General features: G+C 31.9%; 2 protein-coding genes across 6 annotated transcripts; both read left to right on the plus strand.

The window, feature by feature from the left end:
• Window positions 1-490: 490 nt before the first annotated feature.
• Window positions 491-7,009, plus strand: LOC133700808 (two-component response regulator-like APRR2). 5 transcript variants are annotated; one of them, XM_062124479.1, is made up of 13 exons: window positions 491-649; window positions 1,484-1,686; window positions 2,396-2,475; window positions 2,913-2,979; window positions 3,183-3,229; window positions 3,498-3,575; window positions 3,669-4,199; window positions 4,585-4,725; window positions 5,070-5,339; window positions 5,481-5,549; window positions 5,644-5,721; window positions 6,289-6,401; window positions 6,467-7,009. In XM_062124479.1, exons 2-13 carry the CDS (start codon window positions 1,557-1,559, stop codon window positions 6,474-6,476), a joined length of 1,614 nt encoding a protein of 537 aa, XP_061980463.1. In that variant the 5' UTR covers window positions 491-649; window positions 1,484-1,556; the 3' UTR covers window positions 6,477-7,009. The 5 variants fall into 5 exon arrangements, with proteins under 5 accessions (XP_061980463.1, XP_061980461.1, XP_061980464.1 ...); XM_062124477.1 differs by having other exon boundaries at window positions 6,289-7,009; XM_062124478.1 differs by lacking the exon at window positions 491-649 and adding an exon at window positions 733-837 and having other exon boundaries at window positions 6,289-7,009.
• A 10,248-nt stretch (window positions 7,010-17,257) lies between these two features.
• On the plus strand, window positions 17,258-22,704 carry LOC133702108 (tobamovirus multiplication protein 2A-like). Its single transcript, XM_062126319.1, has 7 exons — window positions 17,258-17,414; window positions 17,838-18,147; window positions 19,934-20,033; window positions 20,630-20,710; window positions 20,792-20,896; window positions 21,569-21,778; window positions 22,387-22,704. The coding sequence occupies exons 2-7, from the start codon at window positions 17,909-17,911 to the stop codon at window positions 22,492-22,494; spliced, it is 843 nt and encodes a 280-aa protein (XP_061982303.1). The 5' UTR covers window positions 17,258-17,414; window positions 17,838-17,908; the 3' UTR covers window positions 22,495-22,704.
• Window positions 22,705-23,010: the final 306 nt, after the last annotated feature.

Raw genomic sequence — 23,010 nt, forward strand, 5'->3', positions numbered from 1 at the left:
AAAGCCAAATAAATACAAAAAATACAAAAATTTTAATGAGTAAAAGAGATTGTAGAAATTCTGTAAATTTTGTTTTCTCTCTAATAATAATAATTTTTCGAGAGATTTATAAAATCTTAAATGAATTAAAAACTCTATTTTAATTAGAAAATAAAATAAAAATCTGAAATTAAAAACAAAAAAAATTTAAAATTTAAAAATTACAAGAAAAAACACAAAAATAATTAAAACTAAGAAAATTTTAAAAATCTAAACATCCAACGGTTTCTAGAAACTTTTAAATTTAAATATAATCCAACAATCAAATAAAAGTTATAATCTTTTTAATAAGTTATAATCTTTTTAATTATTATTTTAATTTTACGTCATCAAATCTCCTTTTTAATCTAAACTTATTTTATTTACTCCTAAATATATTTACTGTACCATTCATATAATCTTCAAATTCTTATCTAGTAGTAATAAACTCTCGTGCTCAAAATCACCCTTTGTCACGTCCTAACAACATCACCCTGTCACAGAAAGCGCACTCAAACCCCCCCCCCCCCCTCTCTCTGTCTACCCTTGAAGAGTTGTTGGTCGTCTATATACAGCCAGAGCAGAAGCTGTGAGAGAAAGAAAGACTTTTCAGTCAAGAAGATTATATGCTGTAAGTAGTACTGCGCATGCAAAAAACAAAAGTACATACGTAGAGATCAATAATATAATGTTCATTCCATTGCTGCTGCTTTTTTCTTCTCCTAGAATAGCTGAGTGTGTTGCATTACTCTGATGTTTCTTTCATGTGATTTACTTGCGTTCTGTGATGATTTTGTTGCTAATATGTGCATGCATGAGGTGGGGGTTTAGTATGTTGTTTCACTTTCCTGTTTCCATTTAAAGAATTCCCAATTTTGGTTTGAAAGTTTGTTCTTTTTCCTCTTCCTTTTTTTCCTGTCTATGCTTTGGATTTTCTTGTCTTTTTCGGTGTATATTGCAGAGATCTTACATAGGTCTTTTAGTTTTTGTGTTGTCTTATAAAACTGGCACAAGCAAATTAAGATCTTGAACTTTGAGCAAGATCTTTCTCTTCTTACAGGTGATATTAATACACTGTGCTGTATTTTATCAGTTTTTTATCTGGGTCTTCTTTCATGATTTTTTATGTTGGTGTTAAATAAATGATCCAGCCCTGGCAGAGTGACTGTTCAAGAATCTTTCTTCATTTCATGAAAGAGAAAACGCATGCATTAGAGTCTGAACAAAGTTCTGTTTCCAGTGGAGACTTGTTATATGATGTTTTAGCCATGAATTTCTTGATTTTTTTTTTCTTGAAACTGAATTTTGTTGTTTAAGCAACAATAATTTTTTCAATTATTGGGTTTTCTTTGTTCTTTTTTCTCTTTCATTAATTACTAAGTTCTATGGTTGGCATAACAGTATAGAACATCAGATCAAGTAGTGATGATTTGATGTGAAATTCATGTTCATGTGGGTCATGCAGGTTTGATTTTGATGCTGATAAGAAGTGATACCGGAAACTTGTCCGCGGCTTGAGAAACGATGCCAAGCAAGCTATGGTTTGTACCACTAATGATTTATCAGCATGGAAGGATTTTCCAAAGGGCCTCAGTGTCCTTCTCCTTGATGAGGACAACAGTTCTGCTGCTGAGATAAAATCGAAACTGGAAGCACTGGACTATATCGGTTAGAGATTTTGTGATTGGGACCTTTCTTTCTCAACCATTTGCCTACTAGTTATCTTTCTCAAGTAGAAATTTTGTTTGCATTGTTTAATTTATTTCAACCTATTTTAACTAAAACAGAAGCTAATTAGTTATATAACTTGAAAGTGGTTGTGACTGAGATCTATAAATGGAAAACAATTTCTTGCAATGCTCAAACGTGGTACTGACAAAAGGATTTTTTTTTACTAAAGCAACAAGTCATCTTTACTACATGAAGGGAGTTTCCAGATCGTAAACAAAAGTTGTAAAATTTAGTTGTTTTTGGTCAGTGTTATTATCGGTGTTTCAGAACTTTGTATGTTCGAGCAGTGGAAATACAAGAATGTCTATTATTTTTCAATATTTTGTAGTTTTTTGTTTTTTTTCAAAATTTGGTTAGTTTGTGTTTTCCATTTCAACATCATTCTACCAGAGATTTAATTTGGCTATTTTATCATCTCTTAATTCCAATCAGAACCCTAGGATACTGTTCAAACCACATTATATGATATTAAAGCTACATCTTTTAGATCGCAAACAAAATATATAGTTGCTTTCTTTGAGATATTGATAAACTTGCTCGTTTCTTGGTCTTCTTTAATATTTATCACTTTTATATCCTGTAATGTTATAGTGATGCATTCTCTCCTGTTTGAGCCTCTGCTTAACCTCACCATGCCCATTTTCAGTTTATACATTCTGCAATGAGAATGAAGCGCTCTCAGCAATTTCAAATGAACCTGGAAGCTTCCATGTTGCTATAGTGGAGGTAATTTCCTTTAGTTCAAACCCAACTTTCCAATACCTGGTGAATGTTGTGAAACCTGCAGCAACAATGATGAATACTGTACAAGAGAGTAAACAAGAAAAACACACAAATTTAACGTGGTTCGACAATGTGCTTACATTAATAGGAACGAAGAGCTTTATTTCACTATATGTTAAATTAGGGTTACATAATGTATATTAATAGTAGATACTAGCCGCCCTAGAGGTATTAGTAATTTCCAAATAATCCTTGAAATGACTGGCTGCTGTTGCTTTTCCCATCTCATGTCATTTGTTAGCCAAATAATACTTATTACCATTTTCATCATAATCACTTCATATAAGTGCATTAATTAGATATAATATTGTTTAATTGGGCCTAAATCTGGTTGGATTGGCTGAACTTGAATGGCAATCTAATAGAACCTATGGTCACAGGTGAGTACGAGCAATAGCAATGGGAGTTTCAAGTTTCTAGAAACTGCAAAGGACTTGCCTACCATTAGTAAGTTCATATATAATGTTAATATTTTCTATGCATGAGAGTAATGCTTTAAAAATTCACATCTTTTAGCTCCTCATGTTTTGGTTGCTTTCTTATGTGTTCTGTCATTTCCTTCAGGAAAAATCTACTTTGTCAGCTTGGATAGATTTTCATCAATATAATTTACAGCTCCTAATACAGTGCGAAATTATGTTCTTTTTCAGTGACTTCAAACATTCATTGCCTGAACACCATGATGAAGTGCATAGCGGTAAGAACTGTACTCGCCAGTGTTATGTAATTGTATACTAAGTTGCACATACTGAAATGCTTGATGCCACATAATTTTTTCATGTTTTAATTGTCTCTGATGGTTCTAGTTCTGTTTAGTTAGTGATTGAAGCAAATCCCATTCAACTGTTAGAACTTTCATTGAATTTTGACTCTTGAGTTAATGCTCCATGCATTAAAGGAGAACCTGGAGACAGTCACCATGCCTCATGATCATGTAATGTATTTCTGTGGCTATTTATTTTCAGCTTGGTGCAGTTGAGTTCCTTCGGAAACCACTCTCTGAAGATAAACTAAGGAATATATGGCAGCATGTGGTTCATAAGGTTTGCTAAAATTCTGTTTACTATGTATAGGAACTTACTTTATGATCTCAATGCCATGAAGAGAAAATTTCTGACTTCATTGATCCTGAGCAGGCATTTAATGCAGGTGGGAGTGTTCAATCCGAATCACTAAAGCCTGTCAAAGATTCTATAGTTTCTATGCTTGAGCTCAAAGTGGAACTTGAAGAAAACGAGGATGAGAACATGGAGAAAACAGAAAATGCGTCTTTGGCTCAGGAAAGCAATGAGCAGCAGTCACCAGCTAGTGATAAGCATCCAGCTCCTTCAACTTGGCAATTTAAACAAGTAGGGCGGCTGCTGGATGATGGAGATTGCAAAGAACATATTAACTGCTCAGTAGAAAAGGATAGTGGGGAGCAAGAGGGGGAATCTAAATCTGTCGAAACAACTTGTGCCATGTCTCAAGAAACTCTAAAAGCAGGGCATCCTCCATGCTTTATAGAGACTGTGATCAAAGAGACAGGTGACTTAACTGATGGTGCCAAGAGTGAGAATAACATACATCCCAATCCACAAAATAAAGACAGTCTCAACCATTCTAATGATGTTGCTTCTGATCTTCATACTTCCAATGGGACTAGAGCTAATCGAAAGAAGATGAAGGTGACTCTGATTATTCTGAATATCAAATACTTTTGAAGTTCCTGATCCTGTCCCAAGGCATAATCATATCACCTCTTTCCCCCTTCAAATTGTCCTACATTTATGAAATGCCTTTTCCACTAATATGCTACCTCAAAATGCTCTAAAGTTTAGTATCTTTCTTTTTGTTTTTTTCCTTCTCATATTTTCCTCAAGTAAACACTATTTTCAAGACCTGATGATCTTCATTTGTTTATTCTTGATTTGAATCGGAAGTAATGTCACAAGCATTAGCATCTACTATATTTGGATTTGTTTATTTAGAAAAGGCGTGTGCTTTTCCTAATTTCATCAACGTGTGATTGCTCTTGGGTGATTGTTGTTTGTTTTTTATTTTGAGTTTTAGGTAGACTGGACACCAGAGCTTCACAAAAAATTTGTGCACGTGGTGGAAAAACTAGGTGTAGATCAAGCAATTCCTTCACGAGTATTAGAGCTAATGAAAGTGGAAAGCTTGACTAGGCATAATGTAGCAAGTCATCTGCAGGTTCGTAGTAGACTTACCTTTACCAAATTTGTTAGCTTCTGTTCCAATAGGAATCATTATATTTTTATTTGTTATAAGCTCTTGTAGCATTTGCTTTCCTTGTCTGTCGTTTCGTGGTCTGATCATTTTTTTGTCTAATTGAAGTAGTTTCCATTGGTCTGAACAGAGGTTGGAGACGCTTTTCCCATTGTCATTGATTGTTTGCACTTAAAATTAGTTTCATAATCTTTTAAATGTTATTTGTAATTATCTAGACAGTTTGGAACTAGTTCAGACTGCTTTTTATCCACTTCACAAAAATTCATACTCTAGCTAATTAAATACCACTGCATGTTTCCTGGCAGAAATATCGAATGCGCAGGAGGCCTATTTTGCCCAAGGAAGATGACCGGCGATGGCCACACCATAGAGAGCAAGTACAAAGGAGTAATTATCCATATAAACCTATCATGGCATACCCTCCATATCATTCTAACCATGATCTTCCAACCAACCCGGTCTATCCTATGTGGGGAGCAACAGGTAGTCACACAGCTAGCATGCATACGTGGGGCACACCCAGCTATCTCCCATGGCCCCCAACAGAAATTTGGCACAGGAAGCCTTATCTAGGGGTAACTCTTGTTAAATTAAACACCATAATAGAGATTAAATTTTTTTCTCCCTGTCTAGCATGCTTTAAAACTGATGGTATAAGCATTTTCTGGAGAACTTTGAATGCAGCTGCTTGATTTGTGCTCATTGTCATATTTCAGATGCATGCGGATGCATGGGGTTGCCCTGTGATGCCACCATTGCATAGTCCTTTTTCTTCTTTTCCTCAAGTAAGCATACCTATGTACAGGTCATAATCTATTTGTGTTTGTGTTCATGTCTCTTATTAAGGTTCTCATAAATTCTTTTGTTTGGAAAATGCAGAATGCATCTGGGTTTCAAAGTGCCAGCATGGTCGATAACAGCTGTGGCATGCCACAAAAACCTTTTGACCTACAACCGGTATAGTAACATCTTACTGTTCCTTTTTATTCAGTGTTTCTGAGAATTCTATTTATATTCATTGATCGCATTCAAGATCATATATTTTAGATCTTGGTCATTAAATGTGTTCTAGTTTGTGTAGCAAGAGTATGACAGCTTGACTTGGGTGAACTGTCACAATTCCTAGAAGTTTTTGGACTCTTTATCATGTTTTCAGTGAGTTAAACTGTGGAAACATATTCCATAAAGAAGGGATTTTAAACTAGCAGCATCACATCCCCTTAGCAATAAGCTGCAGGACATTATAGCAGGTTTCGTCTTGATGCAAGATGTTAAAACTCTGAATAATTAATGCTTCCCAATGCTGTGCAAAACGCAGTAGATGAAGGGAGATTTTGGTTAATGAGCACGAGTACTTACCCCCATGGTCTACAATGTCAGCAAAACAACTACGTTATTGGTTACAGATGTTCTCCAGTCCACCGACAAGGGTTGCCATATATTTTTCATGTGCAATTTCCTAACATTTAATCCAAAGTTCAAATGTGCTCATGCAATAGTCATCGTTTTTTATCTTTCATTCAGGCCGAGGAGGTGATCAACAAGGTAGTGAAAGAGGTAATCAACAAGCCTTGGCTACCGTTGCCCATAGGCCTCAAGCCCCCTTCTACAGATAGCGTCCTCGCGGAGCTCTCCAGGCAAGGCATCTCATCAATTCCTCCCCTTTGCTCTAATTCCTTCTAATGTGGTGCCATTTAATCAGATTATGGTAGCTAACTCTAGTTCAGCTGGTCCTTCATCAGTCGTCATCAAAAGATTAGACTCAACCAATCATAAAAAAGTTTTCGACCAACATGATTTGATATGTCCGTAGCAAATTCTAAATTGGCTTGAGACCATCTATCTTATAGCTCACGTGTCTTTGAAGCGCATGTGCTAGAGATGACATCAAGCCACATAAGGGCAGCCAAAAAGGCCTGGCTGATCCTGTCCATCGCCACAGTAAACAGTCACTCCGAAGAGGCAACATAAACATCTATGAAAGCCATGTAGACACGTTATGCATCTCATGTCAAAGTTGTGGTTGTGAACAGATCCTACCAAAGGGCATGTTGGCCTACTTGGTGTTCTGTTTTCTTGTTGATAAAAAGCATTAGAGCTTTGTTTGAGACATTGCTGATGCGGTCATTTTGTGGTCTTGTTCAGTGGGGCCTTATCAATGTGCAATAATGGGCAATGGGGGAGATTGAGATAATGTTCTGTACTGCATGGATTTTGTGAATAAAGTTGTCGACTTGACATGGAATCTTTGATGCATGCTGACTAGTTTTCTATCTCAAACAGTCTCGATGGAGTCCTGAAATGAGTTGTAATTTGTTGAGAAATTGCCTGGCTTTTTGTTGATTGGGTTTTTTTCTAGTAAAAGTTGTTTTCCTAGGGTCCAAGCATTTACGTTGGATTTGAGTACTGTTTGAAAATGCTGGATTGTATTGGCAAAGTGGTTGAATCAGAGTGAATGGTGGAATCACAAGCGTCCAAGATGGATATGAATAGGGCTGGTTTTCCACGTCGGCCATAGATTTGAATTGCCTTTACCTCAGGGTGGTATTCTGAGTTGACAAAGTTAGTAGTTGGTTGGATGGGGGATTTTTTAGGCTTTTAACCTTCACTTCTCGTCGTTGTGAGAAGGTAGTGTGAATTGTGCTTTTACCCAATGGTCAAAGGGACCAAATCAACGAGTCATGTTCAGCTCCAACCAAGTAAACTATGGAATTGCCTACCTAACCTATGAGAAAAGAAAAGGAAAAAAAAGAAGATCTTTTATATATAAGCTTCAAAAGCCCTATAAATAATAAAATATTAATTTACTCATTAGATAATATCACATATATTATTTTAAATTAATTTTATAAACTTATTTAATCAAGTCCTTGCTTGATTGTTTGTAGATTAGAACTATAATCTTTTATATTAATTGCATTCTAGTCTTCAATTCCTAAAACTTATTTACAATTAAGTTATACTCGATTAATCATCTCATTTTAATTTCTAACCAATAGTTCTTATATGTGTGGCTCATTGATTCCCTAATAAGTTGACCCAAATAAAAATCAAAACTCTAAATAAAGTAGGATTAAATAAATTAAAAAATTTAATTTATATATAATTAAACAATTATTTGGTTTATATTTGAAGATCAAGGATATTGTGTAATTATCTGTCATGATCTCTCAAACATTAAGAAAGTCATAAGTTGTTAGACTTAACCTTTTAGTGACTAGTTTTTTAGTGTAATTACTATCCCTTTATAAAAAATATTCTGATTTAGACATTACAACATGGTGAATACGATTTTAGACTCTTTTCAAATCTCATTCCACCTTCATCAAGGATTTCACTATCAATATTATTTAAAAACAGATAAAATATTTTTCCTAATTCACATAGGGTGATGAATCCTCTCTTAATTACTTAGGTACCTTCATATAGTTTACGTTATAACTAATATATGCCTTTTTGTTTCTTTTGATTAGGACAACGTGTAATCAGGGTCAAAGCATAACACTTTCTGTATAAGATAACTTAGTGATTTTGAGTCTAAGAATCACCTACATAACAATTATATGAGTCTTTTTATAGACATAAGTGATCTCTCCATATGAATTTCTCTTACGAGTTATTCACTATATATGTCATTTAACAAGTACTTGCATATTAGTTTTAGGTATCCCCTATACATTAATTTATGAGAGCAATTGCTTTCTTTCTTAAAGGAAGAAACATAATATTCATCAGTTTCAGCAGCTCTAATTAATGTCCAATCTTAATAGAACATTGAGCAAAAACATTTAAGAACAATGCTTTGATTTAATAGAAATCTCATAATTATAACAATTTTATAATTTTCTATGCAAAGCATTTTTGTTCCACAGACTTTATCTTCACTCTAGAATTATTAATCAAACATTAGATTCATTAATCAAATATATTGAATATTAAAGATAAAGAAACATTTATTAATAATAAATATGTTTTATATAAATAAAATTAGTTTTACATGTAACCAACTGATTGACTACATAACATATTCACTAATAATGCTGATAATGCTATACAATTAAAAAAAAATAGCATATTCAAGTCTAAACTAACAAGTTTTGACATTTTTTCAAGAACTCTATAAACTTTGGTGGCGCATCTTTATTTTGTTTTCAGCACTCCAATAAAAATTATTATTATTTTATATATATATATATATATATATAAAATTATTCTATATTAGTTTAAATTCAACTTTCAATTGTTGGGTTAAATCTGGGTATTTATGAACTAATAAATTAGCAATATTGGTTAAACTATAGGCAACCTTATTATTATTTCTTTTAGTAAACATATTCTGAAGGCCATGAGAACAAGTTACATCAAACATATCTGTGCAGAATAATTATCATCTAGGAAATGCAGCTCCAACATATGTTGAATCATCTAATAATCAGTCTTAATGTTGACATTCGTGAGTCCAACATCATTTGCTAGTTAAGCTACATAAGTAGTTGCCTGTAATTCTCATAAGAGAATGAATTGTTGAGTTGAAATTTGTTTATGGGCGCTAAGAATGATTGAATATGTATGGTCTCAAATAATCACTCCATATTCACAAGTGTTCTCTAAAAAAGTTGCATCAAAATTTACTTTAACTCAACCATTTTGATACAAATAATTAGTAGTAACCATAAATTTTACAATAAAAATGGTAAGAATTGAACACTATAGTTGTATTTCTTTATTGGTGTGTATTTGTAGCATTGTGTTTGATTTGAATTCAAAAACAAACAAAACTTGTTTTTATTTCAATTAAAATAAACCACAAGAATTTGTATGAAAATAAGATAGGAGGATTTTTGAAAGAAAAAACAACCAAAAACTAAGAAAAGTTCAATCTTGATCCCGAGATTAAAAAAAAAACAAGTGCAAGGATAAGGTTTGGTAAGAGCATTTGTAAGTTTATAATTAGAAAAGAGTAATATGAAAAGACTTAATCTTTGATAAATTGAAAATCAATGGCAACATGCTTCATTCGTGAATGAAATACAAGATTAGAACTAAATTGATTGATCCTAACATTATCATAATATGTCATTAAACATCATGAAAGATTAACATGAAGATTAATTAAGAGATAAAAGATCTAATTTAGTTTAGCAACATTGTTAGTAATTGAACGATACTCAACTTAACTAGATGAGCAAACTATAGTTCTTTGTTTTTTAAAAATCTAAGACACAAGATTTTGACCAAGATAACACATAAAGACTTGTAGAAAAAAAAGTTATCTTTATCACATGTCTAATCAACATCAGAAAAGGCATGTAAACTTAAAGAGAAATCATGGTAATTCTTCAAGTCATCATTAATTATAGCACATAGATAGTATAAGAGACATTTAAGAATGGCTCAATGCTTAGTTGTTAGATGATACATAAAGTGAGAGAGCTTGTTGACGAAAAATATAATATCAATCCTTGTGATAAAGAGGCACTAAAGACTATCAACCATAACTTTATACTCAATAGGATAGGATACAAAAGAGTCATGGTTTAACATGAGAGAAAGACTTGGTGGTATACAAATGAGAATTGGTTTAACATTTGTCATATGGGTGCAAGATAGATTGTTTATAATATAACACCTTTAGGAAAGTAACATATCATCCTTGTTTGGAAAAACAATTACTTCTAGAAAATAGGATAACAATCTAAGATCCTTAATATAAAATTGATGAGCAAGAATTTCCATAAAACTATTGATAATCTTAGCATTATCACTGGTGAGAATCAATCTATCAACCTAAACTATACGATATCTAATGTCCTTCAATGATGAGTACAAATAGAAATGTATCAACATGACAATTCTTAAATCTAGAGTAAATAAAAAAAAAGTGTGAAAATTCATGATATCAGGCTTAAAGAGCTTTTTTAAGGCTATAAATTTTATTTTCTAAGTTTGTGCATAAAATATGAATTATCCTAATCAATAAATATTAGTGGTAGAGTTATGTGAGCATTCTCTAAGAGGTTTATTAACATAAATATATTTTTTACATCAAGTTATCTCAAAGATCAACCATGACTTAAAGTTAGTTTGAAAACAATATAAACAGTGGTTAGTTTGATAACAAGACTGAAAAGGTCAACGTAATTAACTTTTAGACATTGATAAAGGCCATTTGCAACTAAACAAGCTTTGAAGTTGGGAATAGAGATTCAATTTTTTAAGAGGTCAATGAATTTAGCTTAAATGGTCATACTGTGAGTAGGGGGTGGTTAAGTTAAAGTTGGGCTAGGATTGAGTGATTTTTGCTTGGAATTTAAGTAATATTGAGGCTTATATGAAAATATAATAAATAAGGGCTTCATTAAGGTTTAATGTGATGGAGCTTCACATTAGGATTGTTAAGGAACTTACACTTTAGTTAGTAAAATGAGTAGTGACACCAAAAAGTTTGATGTAACTTTAAGTGGTGGTGGAATCCAAGTGGTAATAATTATGAGTTATAAATGATGAAACTTATTAGAGAGAAATAAAGGTGAGGGGAAATAGAGACTCGATAAACTTTATATGTCTTTATACGTAAATTTTTAAATTCAAAAGATCAAGATAATAATAGTCATTTTGAGTTAAAAAATAGTCATCAAAGATAAAAGATTTAGAACATGAGTCAAGTTTATAGGAGGCATAAAGTTTTAAAACAATAGCAACATAAACAACCAAAAACTCATAGTTTAGAGTAATTCAAAGTAATATTAAAGATGTTTTCATAAAAAGAGAAGAGATTGAGTGTGGTAGATGTCATGTGATTGATTGGGTAAACTACAGAGGTAAATATATGAGATTAGCAAATTAGTGGAAGAAAAGCATGAAAAAGTAATATTAGATCTCTTTTGAAAATATGAAGATAATATCATTTAGAAATTATATTATTTTCATGTATATGGGGTAAAGTAACGAAATGAGATACACCATTGGTGGCAAGAAAATCATCAAGAGATATATGTTCAATATAACTATTAGACTAGAGAGTCTCAATGTTTTTATCATTTTTCTCTCTCAATTATAGCTTTTAATCTAATGAAAATATCTTTAACTTAAGACTTTTACTTGAAAGGATAAAACCAAATATATTTAATAAATGAAAATGACATGATACTTAATACCATTACATTAAATTATTAGTGAAGCTTATACATCTAAGAATATTATTTATAGTGGTTGAGAGAAGACAAATGTTGAAATGGAAAGGATAATTTATGAATTTTATTGAAAAGACAGGCATTACATAAAAACTTAAAAGATAAAAAAGAAGAAAAACCTAGTTGATTGCAGGAAAAAAATATGTTTTATAATTGGAACTCCTCGATATCCTAATCCATGATGTCACTCAAATTATAAAATATGTATGCTAGAAAAGTAAGCAATTATGAAGATACATGTTAATCATAAACTTCATATTTAGTTTGTCCCCTTAATATTGTTTCTCTCGTGCAAAGTTTCTTCCCAAGAAAAACATATGATAATAACTCTATTAAAACATTTTTTAGGTGTAAAATTAAGAAATTAATATTTTTTTCATATTAAGGTCACAAAAAATATTATTTAATGTAAAGATAGATTAATGAGTTCTGATAAAATATAACTCGTTTGAATATGATGTCTACAATGAAAGTTTAGTCGTTCACCTAAACATCTCACTTTCTATGACGGTGCGACCATCCATAATGATAGTGTGGCCACTGGATGTCTATAATGATAGTTTTGTCACTTGCAACGAGGGTAGTACTTATGCATGATTATGTCATAGGTAGATTTATGGTATATAAATACTTACGAGTTGTTAAGTAAGAAAATGCTCTAAGTTCACCAACTCGCTCACAAACACACATATAGAGAAAAATGGTTCCCACACTCTCTCTTTTAAATTCTTATCATCTCTTGTATATTCTTTACAAACACATGCATAACCTTACAAGTTTTCCTCCACTTATATCAATGCCAATTTAAATATAATTTTTTTTACAAGTACTTTTAAAGTTCAAGTTTATTGATCACTTTAAATGACTTAATTTTTAAAGTTAATTAACCAATTTTAGAAATGACTAGAATGATTTGAGGGTTTTTTTAAAACCTTTTTTAGATATATAAAAAAATAAAAAAACAAATTAAAAGATACCAATGACTACTATGCTATGAGATGGGAGGAAAACAAGTTGATTTATCAAAACTTTTTAAATTTGTTTGGAAATTAATAAGAGTTATGATATTAAAGAATAAAAAATTATGGATGACATGTGCTATTGGACAAGTAATGTAATAGTTTGTTTGACATTATGATAGCGGTTGCTTTTTAAAGTGTTTTTTGTTTGAAAAAATATTAAAATATTTTTTTTATTTTTAAAAATTTATTTTTGACATCAACACATCAATATGATCTAGAAACTCAAAAAAAATTAATTAAAAAAAATTAAAGTTTTGCAAAAGTGATTTCCAACTGCAAAAACAAACTGGGCTTAATATTGTGTTTGTTGTTGTAGGTCGCCACGTGTTTCTAAAATAATAATTTTTTATTTAAAATTAATTTTTATTATATTTATAGATTGTTTTGATATGCTGATCTCAAAAAAATATTATTTTATTATAAATAAAAAAAATATTATAAAAAAAAATCACTTCTTGGACACCTAATACTACATACCTAAAATGGTTGTTACGTTTTTGTTTAGTTGGGAGCACCCGAGAGGTCCCAGTGGGATGGGATTTGTCAATCAATCTTGCTCTTGGCCCGTACCGTCTTGACCGGTAGTTTTTGCCTTGAACGGCAGTTAAAGAGTCCCTCCTCAAACTCAAAGACAGCACAGCTTGAAGTCACCACCCGACAAATTCTCCCGCCAATTCTTGATGCGGGACCCACTTCTTACTAAACTAACTGGCTATGGTTCAGGTGGGTGGTGATCGTCAACACTCTAGTCTACTGTTTTGGTCGTTTTACCTTATAACGTTAATCATTAATTAGAGTGTAGTTTTTGAAATTATTGTAATGATTGTATTTAAAAGTATTTTTTAATATTAAAATAATATATTTTTTATTAATTAATTTTTAATTTTGATGTAGTGTATTAAATTATCCAAAAATAATCATTTCAAAACGTCCCTTTATTCCATTACAAAAAGCTGTATGGAAATGAGGTTGCTTATCTTTTAAAAAAATTAAAAATTTTTTTTGTTAAAAATTAATTTTTTTATATATTTTGGATTATTTTGATGCATTGATCTTAAAATTAATTTTTAAAAAATAAAAAATATCATTTTAATGTATTTATATAAGAAAAACACTTTAAAAAATAATCACAACCACAATTTTAAACATACTAAAAAAACATCCATATTTTTCTAGTAAGTGAGTGGAATTAAGCGAGGTCGTCCAAGGATGGCCGTCTGTCTTGTTTTAGCAGTTTGATTTGAAATTGTTTTAATTGTTTAGATATATTAATATTAAAAATAAAAAAAATATTTTTAAACAATTTTTTTAAATAAATATTATTATAATATAAAATACTATTTTATTTGTTTTTCTGATGAGTTCCAACCGTTGCTATCTGACATGCATATTTTTAATATTTATTTTCAATGGATAGAAATTTATTAACTTTCGTTTGATAAATGTGATCAAAGTTATTTATAAATTTTTTTTTGCATAGAGAGTCACTTTTTTTCTCACCGACCACAATTCTTTAATTGCCGACCAATCTCGTTGTAACCACTAGTTGGTTACTCCTCTTCTGCTCTTTTTTTTTTTTTTTTTTTTTTATTTCTCTTTTCATTTCAACGAAAGATCCATGCACAATCTTTGTACACTTATATATTTACACACACACCTGTGTGCATGTATTTTATATCAATATTAAAATATTTACATATCATGATATATTAAAAAAATATAAATAATCTACAAATATATTTTTATAATATAAATATACATTTTGGGTTAGGTTCAAGTGAGTTTCAGATATGTTTTGATAATATTCATACCTTATATATTATTTATTGGGAAAGGTAACCATTTGAAAAACACCAATCTATTTGAGATGGGTCAGGTCGTGTTGAGGTGAGATCTATTGAGTTCGGATTAAATTGTAATTTTTAATGTTGAAAGATGAAATTAAAAATAAAATTGAATTAGAAAAATGCTAAAAATAATATAAATAACAATTAAAATAATGAGGATCAAATTTGAAATAAAAACTAAATGAAATTAAAAGTGAGGGATGAGATTGAAAAAAAAAACTAACCTACAAAAGATAAAAAAATATATATAAAAATCAAAATAATAAAGACCAAATTTGAAATAAAAACTCAATGAAATCAAATGATAGAGATGAAATTAAAAAAAAATCTATAAAAGATTTGTAAAAAAAAAAGATGAAAATCAAAAGAATAAGACCGCATTATATAAAAAAACAAATGAAATGAAACTTGTATATTTTGTCTAAGAGAGAAGAGATAAAAGAGAAAGGAGAAAAAAAAGTCCATTGGAGCCATATTGTCCTTCCTCTTTTGTCACGTGCTACATCACTTGAAAGCTTTTAATATGCCACTTTAAATGTTATCACGAAAGGTGGTGTTTGAAGGTTGGAGGAGCACGTACGCACTGCTTAAAGATTATGGACTTCTCCCACTTGGTGGCACGTGCGGTGCAAGCGTATCAATATTTTCTTTTTAAATATATTTTATATAAAGACCCAATTACCTTTAATTCTAATTGACAATTACAGGAAAGCCAAAGTAAAATAACAAAAACTCCCTTAGTTAAAGAAAAACAAAATTGTAAGGTTAATTAAATAATTACACTATTTAAAAAAATAAAAAATGCTCCTTTCCCATGTTATAATTTTTGTTTCTAAAAGGTATATTAGTAATTCCATGCAATAAAAAAAAATGAAAAAACCAATCTACCTCAAACAAATTGATAATACTAATTGAATCCCGTGAAAAAACTATTTTACCCACAAAAACTCAACCCTTTCTTTACAATTGTGGAGGGCAAAATCATAAATGCGCTTAAACAATTCACGGTACATTAAGTTTTACTCTATAGTAAAAGATTGATCAGGCATGTTTTTTTTAAATGATTTATTAATAAAATTTTCAATTTATATCTAAACTATCTTGTCAAAAGACATCAAATGTCACATTGGCAATATTATATTATAAATTAATATAATCTCGATGGTAGTATTTTCAAATCTGATTTTATTAAGAATAAACAGGATAATATTTATATTGTGCTCACCTCGCAAAATATTATTTATTTTAATAGTTTTTCTTTCTTATTCTATGTTTATTTCTTTAATTTCATACTTTAATATTTAATTTAAAAATTGAGATTTATAATTTATTATGGTTTACTTTATACTAGGTTAGCTTGGTTTCAAAACCCATTTCATAGTTTAACGGGTTAACTGGTTGACTCGAGTTTTTTTTATCTATTTTTAATTAATTTTTTTTCATTTTCATCATTCAACATTGAGTTGATTAGGAATTAGATTTCATAATTTATTTTGGTTTGTTTTCTTTGATGTTATATCGATCTCATGACTTGAATCGGGGGTCAATCCAATTGACTCGAGTTTTTTTATCTTTTTTTAATTGGTATTTTTTTTAATTTCATCATTCAACATTGAATTGATTAAGAATTAAACTTTATAATTTTTCTTGGTTTGCTTTTCACGAGGTTATATTGGTTTTATGATTCGAGTCACGTGTTTTTTAGGTTAACTTGGATAGACTTAATTCGTTTTATTATGTCATGTTTCTAATTTTTTTTTTCAATTTCATCATTCAACAATGAATTTTTTAAAAATTAAACTTTATAATTTTTTATTTGCTTTTTATAGGGTTATTACGGTCTCATGACTTTGATTATGGATTTAATAGGTTAACCTGAGTTGACTTAGATTATTTTTATGTTTATTTTATATGAAGTTATCTCGATCTCATTATCTATATCATGAGTTTGGTAGGTTAATTCAATTCGTTTTTTTTGTTTTTTTAATTAAGAGTTTCATAATTTATTTTAATTAATTTTATATAAGATTATTATAGTCTTATGATCCGGATCGTGAATTTAGTAGGTTAACCTTGGTCCTTTAATATGTCATCATTTTAATAATTTTTTTAAAAGATATTTTCTTAATTTTTTTTAAAATTAAACTATACATTTTTATTCGTTATCTTACTTTATCTTCGTACTATCAAATCACATCAAATTAATATCCATATAATTAAATATTATTTTCCTAAAAAAATATTACCAATATTTATTTCTTATAATAAAAAATATTTAATCATCCCTACTGCTAAGCACCGGATAACAATCGAAGTAACTAAAGCTCGACCAGAACAACAACTTCATTCACGTTCCCTAAAATCAAATCACTAGCGCATAATCATGGGCGGCAGGGCAGGGCATAAATGGCATTCGACAATCATTAAATAAAGCAAAGAATGAGAAATATGCCAGCTCACAGAAGAGGGGCAAAATAAGCAGAGGGGTCCTCATCTCTCTCGTCCACTTTCTAATTTCTGGATTCTCTGTCTTTCTTCTCCGAATAACCAAAATTAAAGCTCCCCCAAAATAATCCACCGATTAATCTGTAAGTCACTCAATTTTTTTAATCCTAATCTCCTTATAACTGTAACATGATCCACCTTGTTTTTACCTTTAGATACTTCCTATCCAATCAATTAACTGGCATGGTGGTTTTTTGTTCAATCATTTTGACGGTCATTTTTTTTTTAATTGACGTTTCTGTTTGGTTGGTGAGAAAAGTCAGGAAAAAAAGAGAAATCTTTTCTTTTTCAATTTTGAACTTTTGTTTTTGACTAAGCAAACTGGTTTGTGAATCCTAATTTCAAGTATTGGGTCTGCCTTATAATTTTTTCTAACAGAATTATTTCCAAAATCTTTGAATTATTGAAGATATTTAGTTTTTTTCTTTATTTACTGGAGTAAATATGGTGTTTTAGGCTTCAAAGTAACTGAAATTGCGGTGCTAATGTGTGTTTTGATATTGAAGGTATGAGGTGAGTGAGCTGATGAAATAGAAGAAGAGAGTGAGTGGAAATTCCAGGGATTTTATAGGGGAACATGGCGTGTAAAGGATGCTTGGAGTGCCTACTGAAGCTCCTTAACTTCGTGCTCACTCTTGTGGGTCTGGCTATGATTGGTTATGGGATCTACTTGTTTGTTGAGTATACAAGAGCTGATGACAACGTAGCACTAGTGTCGACGCTGAGTGATGGTCAGGGTTTGACGCAGCTTGGTCGCCCTATGCTTATGACTGTGTCTCTTTCGGACAATATCCTTGATAAGCTGCCAAAAGCTTGGTATGTGGCTTTTTTTTAGTGATTTTGATTTGTGCTTAAAGGTTTTTGTTTTAGCTCAATTGTGCTTGAATTTGTGGTTGAGAAACCTGTTATTTGATTTTAATTGTAAAAGCAAGTTGATAGGAGATGGTAATTGAATTTTTGATGGGTTTGATCCTAGTGTAAGCTCCATCTGGCACTTGAAAATAATGGGGAAAATGAAGCCCAATAGCTGAAATTCTCCAAGAAGCTAACCCATTTCTTTAAACTTCTACCTGCCTCTTCCCTCGTTCTCGAGTAGATTGAAGTAGAGCCAATTCTATTTTCGTTAAGTGATTTTATTCATGTGAAACATTACGAGCTGCATTTCTTTTATGGCTCGTTTTCCACCAATCTCTTTCTAATTATTGTTATAATTGGTTCTGTGGCTTTTTTTTACTGGGCCTTGGTTGATTTGGTGAAAGCTGGGTGGGTGGGTGGGTGGATGGATCCTGGTTTTGGTCACAACAATCAGAGTGAAGAAAAGTTATTTGGAAATTCAGTTGGCTGTCATTGTTTAGCTTAAGTGCAAAAAATGTTTATGAGTTTGAAATTTACAGTTAACATAATCTGCAAGTTGCATCAATGCCAACTCATTTTATTACACTGCACTAAATATCTCGGACTCTGGCACATCACAAATAATTGATATAAACCCTAAATTGACAACAACTGTGTATAGCATAGATGATAATCAAGGAAGATTGAAGAGTAAATTGTTTTGATGGTGATCATGGGAGTATGATGTTGGTGTGCTAATGCTAGTAGTGGTGCTCACAATAGTGATGATGATTGTGTTGTAGTGTTTGTGGAGATGTCGGTGGAAACTGGAAAAGCATGGTGGGATAGGAGTAGTGATGATTGTAATAGTGGAAGACAATAATATCTCATACCCATCCCCTGACTTGTATGCCAGTTGCTTCCTTTGATAATAAAAATCTAGCGGCGGTGTTCCATCCACACTCTTGGTTTCCATTTCTGTTCTCAGTCATCTGCATCCTGCATTTGTTTCTTAGTAATCTTAATTTGACCGAGAATAGGACCTGTAGAGAGTAACATAGTTCATACTATGATAGCTAGAAAGTAGCATTTTTGCCATAAGATGTGCCCTTTACAATTTTATGACCTCTCAGAATATGGTACCTATAAAAAGACTGTTTTTTCCTTTCTCGAGGTGAGGTGTCAGGGTATTGCTAAACATTGAGTTTCTTGCTACAAGTATTGCTATCAGATTTTAGCTGTACTCATTTATGGGTGGTTCGGTTCTCTCTCTCTCTCTCTCTCAAGTCGTAAAATACTCTGATTTGATAAAATGAATGACAGATGTTTGGGAGTTAAGAATTTATTGTCTAGATTAGTACTTTGATATGAAAATTTTGAAGTTGTAAACAACAAGGTTACTGGTGTGAGTCTTTAGATTGATCACTTCATGCAAAAAAGGCTGACAATCAGACTATTTTCAATAACTTTGTTGCACCATTATGCAATAGCATTTGTAGTGATCTTTATATTATATATATTAAGATTCACACGGCGCAAGTTTAGTCAAGCTGTATTTCTCCTTCACTTAGAGCTGGTGATTTGTTGGCAATGAAGAAGAGAAATAGAATGTGCAAAGTTATTTCTAACTAACTGCTGGTTCTGTTGGGCTTGCATGGTTATTGAAAAACTATACTGACTGCAAATTATATATTCATATTTGTCCTTATTATTTTCAAGTTTATCCTTCAATTGCCAAATTATCATTTTGCATCCGTTTCATTTGCAGGTTCATATACTTATTTGTTGCTGTAGGAGTAATTCTCTTCATCATCTCTTGTTTTGGTTGTATTGGAGCTGCAACACGAAATGGCTGCTGCTTGACTTGTGTATCCTATTTCACATTTGTTTTACCTCATCAGTACTACTATTAGAATTAGTTGTGCCCGCACCACATGATGCAACAATGATTACCTGCCATTCTGCTGCATAAGATGCATCTTTGTTTTGTTCTTTTTTTTTTTTTGGGTTTTTGTTCTTGGCAAGTAAGACAGCATAAGAAGTGACCTAGTCAATTCAATAATCTCACATGCTTGCAAAGAGTGTCTTCTTATTCTCCTTTTGTTATGCCTGAAAGAGTATGTCCATTATTCAGCAGCAAAAGCATCAGGATGCTGTTTCTTCACGGATATGCAAAAGGATTGGGAAGCATTGTTGCTTTAGTTCTGTTTTGTTTCTTTTGGCTTGTTTTGATACTGGATCTCTCTCTCTCTCTCTTTTCTTTTCATCTATTCTCTTCTCTTGTTCTTGAAAAAAGGAAGTCATTTTCTAGTTTCCCTTGACTACTACTTTAGTTTTCAGTTTGCATCATTTGTATGTCTAGAGTAGAATTACTTGTCATCAGTGAATTAAATCCTTGAAGATTAAGCTGGACATTTTTTATGGGACAGAGGAATAGTTCATTTGTTTCCTTAAGCCAACATAGTATTCAGTATTGATCGTCTTGTTGATATTGGTAGAGTTGGGATGTGCAGCTTTCATATTCTTTGATAAAAGCTGGAAAGAAGTGAGTTTTCCATTTAACCAATTTCTAGAGGTTTAATGTGCTATAGTCATCTAAACTTTTGTTATAATTTTTCCCTGTCAGGAAATTCCAACAGACAAAACTGGAGATTTTGACATGCTATATGATTTCCTCAAAGAAAAATGGAACATTGTCAAATGGGTTGCTCTTGGAATAGTTATTTTGGAGGTAAGCATGAAATGATGCTTCTTGCTTTTGTGAGGGTTAGATATTTTCTAGAGAGACAGATTCAGAAACTGGGCAGAGATCTGATTGATGGTAACATCTGTCTATTAATTTATAAAACAGGTTTGGGTTAAGGTACAGTTAAAGATGTACGATACTGTTACTTCCCTCTTATGTTCACTCCTTGAGCATGTCCAAAAGCATATTTTCTCCTCTGTATTTATGACTCAATGGGATCAATTTATTTTAGAGAGAGCATGTCTTAATTTATTTTAGGAATGTGAAGAATTCATGGCAAAGCAATCATGTTTACTAAGGCAATGAACTTTTCTTTTGCAGTCTTTTTTCTTTAAGCACGCTCTAAGGGTATATGATCATAATTAAGAAATACTGAATCAGGAAAATATTTCAAGAGAATCTAATATGATGGGAGTTGATGTTAGAAGTTTCTAGGAGGTTTTATGATTTTTATGGACACATTTGAGTTCTTTGTGAAACTGTGCTTCTCTTGTACAAGTTCCACCACTTATGATTATCTATGGCCATGACTGGGACCAACTTGCCAAGACTGAATTGGGAGATGGGGTTTCATAGATCTTATTTTGACTGTGTGTGTGTGTGATATCAAGGAGCTTCTTAGTAGCTTGTTTGCAATGAATTATCGTGCTGTTGCAGGCTTTGATTTTCTTGTTAGCCCTTCTGGTTCGGGCAGCAAACAGGCCACCAGAGTATGATAGTGATGATGAGCTCATTGCCCCTAGGCAACAGAACCGACAGCCTTTGCTTAACAGGCCACCAGCTCCTGCAACAGGTGTGCCTGTTGCTGGAACCCTTGATCAGCGTCCAAGCAGAAATGATGCCTGGAGTACACGAATGAGGGAAAAGGTTTGATTATTTCTGAATTTCAATGCAGTGAAAGTTTGACGCACCATCTGACAATTTTGCATGTTTCTGTGATCCTGTAGCCATCTGAGTCACACTTTCCTGGGAATCCATTTGATGTGGTATTCATTCACAAAGTTGTTCATAATAAATGGATTTTCATTAAGCTTATGAAAATTCAGGTTTTTTGACATTTGTGTAAAACTACAATAATTGTCCCACCACAGGACCATATAGGATGGTAAACATCAGTTGTAGCTTGATCCTGTGTTTCATTGCTTTAGTTATACAAGGCATGAAGGATGCAAACAAGCACTATTACATCTTGCTGTTTAGTAATCAGCCTTATTCTTGAATGTTTGAATGAGAATGTTTATGTGGCTTAAGGTTTAGAACACACTTGGATGATTGTTAGTAGTTCCATTAGGCATTGCTATTGTATTAGAAATTATCCTATAATTGGTTCTGCATCAAGTACTTGGTTGGTTTGATATCTCGTTCCATTGCTTGTTATACATATATGCTATGTAATCTCTCCATCAAAATTTGCTAGTTTCTGGTTCTGATTCTACTGCTGTACTTGTGTCTGTTCTTTGCTGCATGGAAACCAGTATGGGCTTGATACATCCGAGTTCACGTACAACCCATCTGAGCCGCACAGGTTCCAGCCAGTGTCTGCGCAACCTACTGAGGAAAGGAGTCGTTGCACCATCATGTGATGACTTAATGGATCTTGTCAAGTGGGTTTCTGCATGCCATTTTCCTGGACAAGGGTGTGAGTTTTGATTGAGTTTGTGTACAATAAACATCCTTCAGGGTTCATATATCACAGCCTTTCCGCTTATTGGTACCTTCTAAAGATCAACGCCTTTTCTGTGTATGCGTTATGATTTTTAAATATCCAGAAGCAGCTCTTGTTCTTGCTTTTATTTCTGTGATTAGTTTCTGGTAATTGATTTGATGCCCTCGTAAGAGATTCTTCCAACGTACCTCTTATTTCTAGAATGCCAAGCTTTTGCTCCAGTATCCCAAGCATGTTCGGGTGCTATTTTAGAACAATAAAGCGTTTGCGCAAACTGAGCAGTTTCATTGGGCTCAAACCACTAGGTCAACATTGTTTTCTGAACACCAGCGTTTTGTTGTGAAGGTCGGATCAAAAGGTTTTGTTTTTTTTTTTTTAACAAAGAAAAAAAAAGAGAAAATAATATGCTTGTGTTGACAATGTGTTTTTATTA

The sequence above is a fragment of the Populus nigra genome, chromosome 8 (assembly GCF_951802175.1).
Source record: "Populus nigra chromosome 8, ddPopNigr1.1, whole genome shotgun sequence".
Taxonomy (NCBI): Eukaryota; Viridiplantae; Streptophyta; class Magnoliopsida; order Malpighiales; family Salicaceae; genus Populus; species Populus nigra.